The sequence below is a fragment of the Otolemur garnettii genome, unplaced genomic scaffold (genome assembly GCF_000181295.1).
Source record: "Otolemur garnettii isolate 467f Iridium unplaced genomic scaffold, OtoGar3 scaffold00233, whole genome shotgun sequence".
Classification (NCBI taxonomy): domain Eukaryota; kingdom Metazoa; phylum Chordata; class Mammalia; order Primates; family Galagidae; genus Otolemur; species Otolemur garnettii.
This window is the reverse complement of record NW_003852628.1, coordinates 544,255-548,448: the sequence shown is the minus strand read 5'-3', so window position 1 is coordinate 548,448 and position 4,194 is coordinate 544,255. Positions and strand designations below refer to the sequence as shown.

Genomic DNA, 4,194 nt, shown 5'->3' with positions numbered 1-4,194 from the left:
AGGTGGTGGGTTCAAACCCAGCCATGGCCAAAAACTGCCAAAAAAAAAAAAAATCACTTGAGCTCTAGGTTTTGAGGTTGCTGTGAGCTGTGATACCACGACACTCTACCAAGGGTGACAAAGAGAGACACTGTCTCAAAAAAAATTACAGGCTTAGTGCCTGTAGCACACTGGTTACGGTGCCGGCCACATACACCCAGGCTGGTGGGTTTGAACCCAGCCTTGGCCTGGTAAACAATGACAACAACAACAAATAGCTGGGTGTTGTGGCAGGTGCCTATAGTCCCAGCTATTGGGAGGCTGAGGCTAGAGAATCGCTTAAGCCCAAGAGTTTGAGGTTGCTATGAGCTGTGACACCACAGCACTCTACTGAGGGCAACATACTGTGTTTCCCCCAAAATAAGACACTTGTCTTAATTTTTATTTTTTCTCAAGAAGACACACTAGGGCTTATTTTCAGGGGATATCTTCCTGTACGTGCTGAAATGCATGGCGTGGCTATGCAGATACGCTAGGTCTTATTATTAGGGTAGGGCTTATATTTAACAAATACATAGAATTCCTGCCCTGCTAGGGCTTACTTTTTGGGTAGATCTTATTTTGGGGGAAACACAGTAGTGAGGCTCTGTTTAAAAAAAAAAAAAAATTACTAAGACTGCCTCCAGCTGACTTGCTTTGGGGGAAACTAACTGCTGTGTGAGCTGTCTGGAGAGATTCAGGTGGCAAGGAACTGAGGGAAACAGCTAGTGAGGACAGAGGCTTTCAGTCTAGTTTCCACAAGGAACTGAATCCTTCCAACAGCTGACTGAGTTTGGAAGTGGTTTCTCCCCTACTCCATCCTTCAGATGAAACCGTAGCCCTGGCTAACAAGTTGATTGCAGCCAGACCTAGCACTGAAGACTTGCAACTAAACCGTCTCACATTTCTGACACACTGAAACAGTGATAATAAATGTTGGTTTTAAGCTACTGTTGTTTTGGAGTAATTAATTATGCAGCAATAGATAAATGCATTGGGCTTTGGGAAATGAAGTTACTTCTACCATTTTGTGGCTTCATTGATAATATGAGGGGCTGATGATTGATTGCATTCTCCTAAGTATCCAGATACTTTGCATACTCTTATACCTGGTCTTTGTTCACTGGTTGTCTTCCCTACCAAAGGCTGTCCTTTCCTTGATGACTGTTAAGGGCCTGGATCAGGGCCTAGTTTCAGCTGGTCTAATCTGTCCAAATCCAGATTAAGCCAGTCAAAACCAGTCATGAATGGCTGAAACTAGTTTAAATTGGCCATAACTGGCCTAAATCAGTCCAAGCTGGTGTAAACTGGTCAAATCCAGTTGAAATTGGTCAGGACTGACTGAAACCAGTCATTTAGACAAAACCAATCATAACCAGCTGAGATCAGTCCAAACTGGTCTAAATTGGTTAAATTGAGGTGAAACCAGCCATGACTGGCCAAGACCAGTCAAACTGGATATTACTGGCTAAAACTAGTGCAAACTGGTGAAAACCAGTGATTTAAAAGGTTAAAATGGGAAAGTTCTATCAGGGTGAGGTGGCTCATGTCTATAATCCTAGTACCCTGGTAGGCCAAGGTGGGTGGATCTCTTGAGCTTAGGGGTTAGGAGACCAGTCTGAGCAAGAGCCAGACCCCATCTCTAGTATATATATTAAAAAAAAAAAAATTGCCAGGCATTGTGGCAGTGCCCATAGTCCCAACTACTTGGGAGGCTGAGGCAGGATGATCCCTTGAGCACAGGAGTTTTGTTTTGTTTTGTTTTGTTTTGTTTTTCTGAGCCAGAGTCTTACTATGTCACCCCGGTAGAGTGGTATGCCTTCACAGCTCACAGCAACCTCAAATGCTGGGCTTAAGTGACTGTCTTGCCTCAGCCTCCCAAGTAGCTGGGACTACAGGCACCCACCACAACACCCAGCTATTATTTTTTTTGCAATTTTGGCCGGGGCCAGTTTTGAACCTGCCACCCTCGGTATATGGGGCCGGTGCCTTACTCATTGAGTCACAGGTGCTGCCCAGCCCAGCTGTTTTTTTGTTGTTGTCATTGTTTAGCAGGCCTTGGCTGGGTTCGAACCCACAGCTCTAGTGCATGTGGGTGCCCTAACCTTTGAACTATAGGTGTCAAGCCATGAGCACAGGAGTTTGAGGTGGCAGTTAGCTAGGCTGAGGCCATGTCATTCTAGCCTATGCAACTTGTACTCTACATGCCCTGTCAATCTGCTGGATATATTTAATTCTTACCAGATTCCTGTGAAGTGAGGTAGCACATGATGTGTGTGGGCCTGGAAAAGATAAGTCTCAATCCCTCCACTTACTGGCTGTGTAGCCTTAGAGGAGTTCCTAACTCTGTACCTTTCCACTGTCATGTAAAATGGGGTTATAACAGCCCCTCCAGACGTGACACAGATTGGCCATATGAATTTAAGTATACTTGGTGAATGGCTTTTTTTGGAGGTTATTTTTATCCTCATTTTACATAGAAAGGAGGTAAGGGCCTGAGAAGAGAAATAGCTTAGCCCATGTCACCCAGTTAGGAAATGGCTGGTGAGCAGGAAGTGAACATGGTGGGACATTGCCTAGCCCAAGGCCCCTTGTACAATATTCACTCAGTAGTCTGAGGTGAGGTTGTTCCTGGTAATCAATGGGCTGCCTTGTTCTGTCTCAGCACAGGAAATTCCAAGATGGTTTTCTCTACAGGCGTCTTTGGTTCTGTCCCTGTAGGGGACAGTAGAGGAGCCCAGGTACCTAAGCCGACTCAAGAGAAGATGGAATTGAATATCTCAACGTAGAGGGCTGGGTCTCTCTGATTGTTAAGGGGGGAGCTGTCACTTGGAGCAGTCTGGGCTGCTTTGGGCCTTATCTGGGCATTTCCTTGGGCTGGCAGCCCACACCCTGTCCTTGGAATGGTTCTGGCTGGGTAGCAGCCTCCAGGTGGGCAAAATTTGGGACTGGTTTAGGGCGGAGACAGAGCTGAGAACACAAGTTTCCTTGTGCTCTGGAGGGGGTGAGGGCAGAAGGAAATCGGAGTCTCCATTCTCCCCCTAGTCACTCTCTTGCTCATAGTCCATGATGGCTTGGTCCCCAGTGTTCCTTGGAGTCATTGTCTTGCTGTCTGCCTTCCCAGAGCCTTGTGACGGGGGCCACCCCATGCCCAAGCTGGCTGACCGGAAGCTGTGTGCTGATGAGGAATGCAGCCGTAAGAGTGGGGAGGGGAGAATTGGGGGCTTGGGTTGTTGGTGTGTTTGTGTGTGTTGTGGGGTATGTGTGCTGTTATTCCCTTCTATTCTTTCCCTAGACCCCATCTCCATGGCTGTGGCCCTTCAGGACTACATAGCCCCTGACTGCCGTTTCCTGACCATACACAGGGGCCAAGTTGTATATGTCTTCTCCAAGCTGAAGGGCCGTGGGCGACTCTTCTGGGGAGGCAGTGTGAGTCTCGGGAGAACAAAAGAGGAAAGAACAGGGCTGGAGTGGGAGCAAAATCGTTTTCCACATGAAGGGGAAATTTAAGAGGGTGAAATGAAATAGAGGAGTTAATGGGGGGGATTATTGTGACCTGCTTTATTTTCCCTTTGTTTAGCAATTTTAGGGTACCTACTGTAGTCCCAAGTTCTGTTTTAGACCCTGAAGATAGAATAACAAACAATCCCTTTTATTCTAATAGAAACAAGCAATAAGCAAGGCATCAAAAATATTAGCAAATTGCTGGGTGCAGGAGCTCATGCCTGTAATCCTAGCACTCTGGGAGGCTGAGGCAGGTGGATTGCTTGAGCTCAGGAGTTCAAGATCTCACCTCTAGTTAAAAAAAAGAGAAAGAAAAATTGGCTGTGATTAAGGTGGGTGTCTATAGTCCCAGCTACTCAGAAGGCTGAGGCAAGAGGATCACTTGAGCCCAAGAGTTTGAGGTTGCTGAGAACTATGATCCCATGACACTCTATGCAGGGTGACAGATTGAGACTGTGTCTAAAATTAAAAAAAAAAAAGCAAATATGTGCTGCTGTGAGAATAAAGGAGTGATTGGGGGGCTACTTTATATCTGCTGGTCAGGAAGGGTTTTTGAGCAGGGGATATTTAAGCTGAGACTCGAATGACAAGGATGGAGCCAGCTCTGTGGAGATCAATAAGAAATGGTGCAGGCTCGGCGCCTATAGCTCAACCGGCTAAGGCGCCAGCCAC

The 4,194-nt window shown here is 46.6% G+C and overlaps 1 protein-coding gene across 2 annotated transcripts in view; it reads left to right on the top strand.

Annotated features, from left to right (window-relative positions):
* Nucleotides 1-2,197: 2,197 nt before the first annotated feature.
* MIA (melanoma inhibitory activity) overlaps nt 2,198-4,194 on the top strand; it is a 2,811-nt gene continuing 814 nt past the window's right edge. The window contains exons 1-2 of one of the 2 annotated variants that reach the window (XM_023508233.1): nt 2,198-3,214; nt 3,314-3,447. In XM_023508233.1, coding sequence (XP_023364001.1) covers nt 3,085-3,214; nt 3,314-3,447 — 264 coding nt within the window. In that variant the 5' untranslated portion in view covers nt 2,198-3,084. Of the gene's footprint in view, nt 3,448-4,194 lie in introns of both variants that reach the window. The other variant, XM_023508232.1, reaches the window with a different exon arrangement.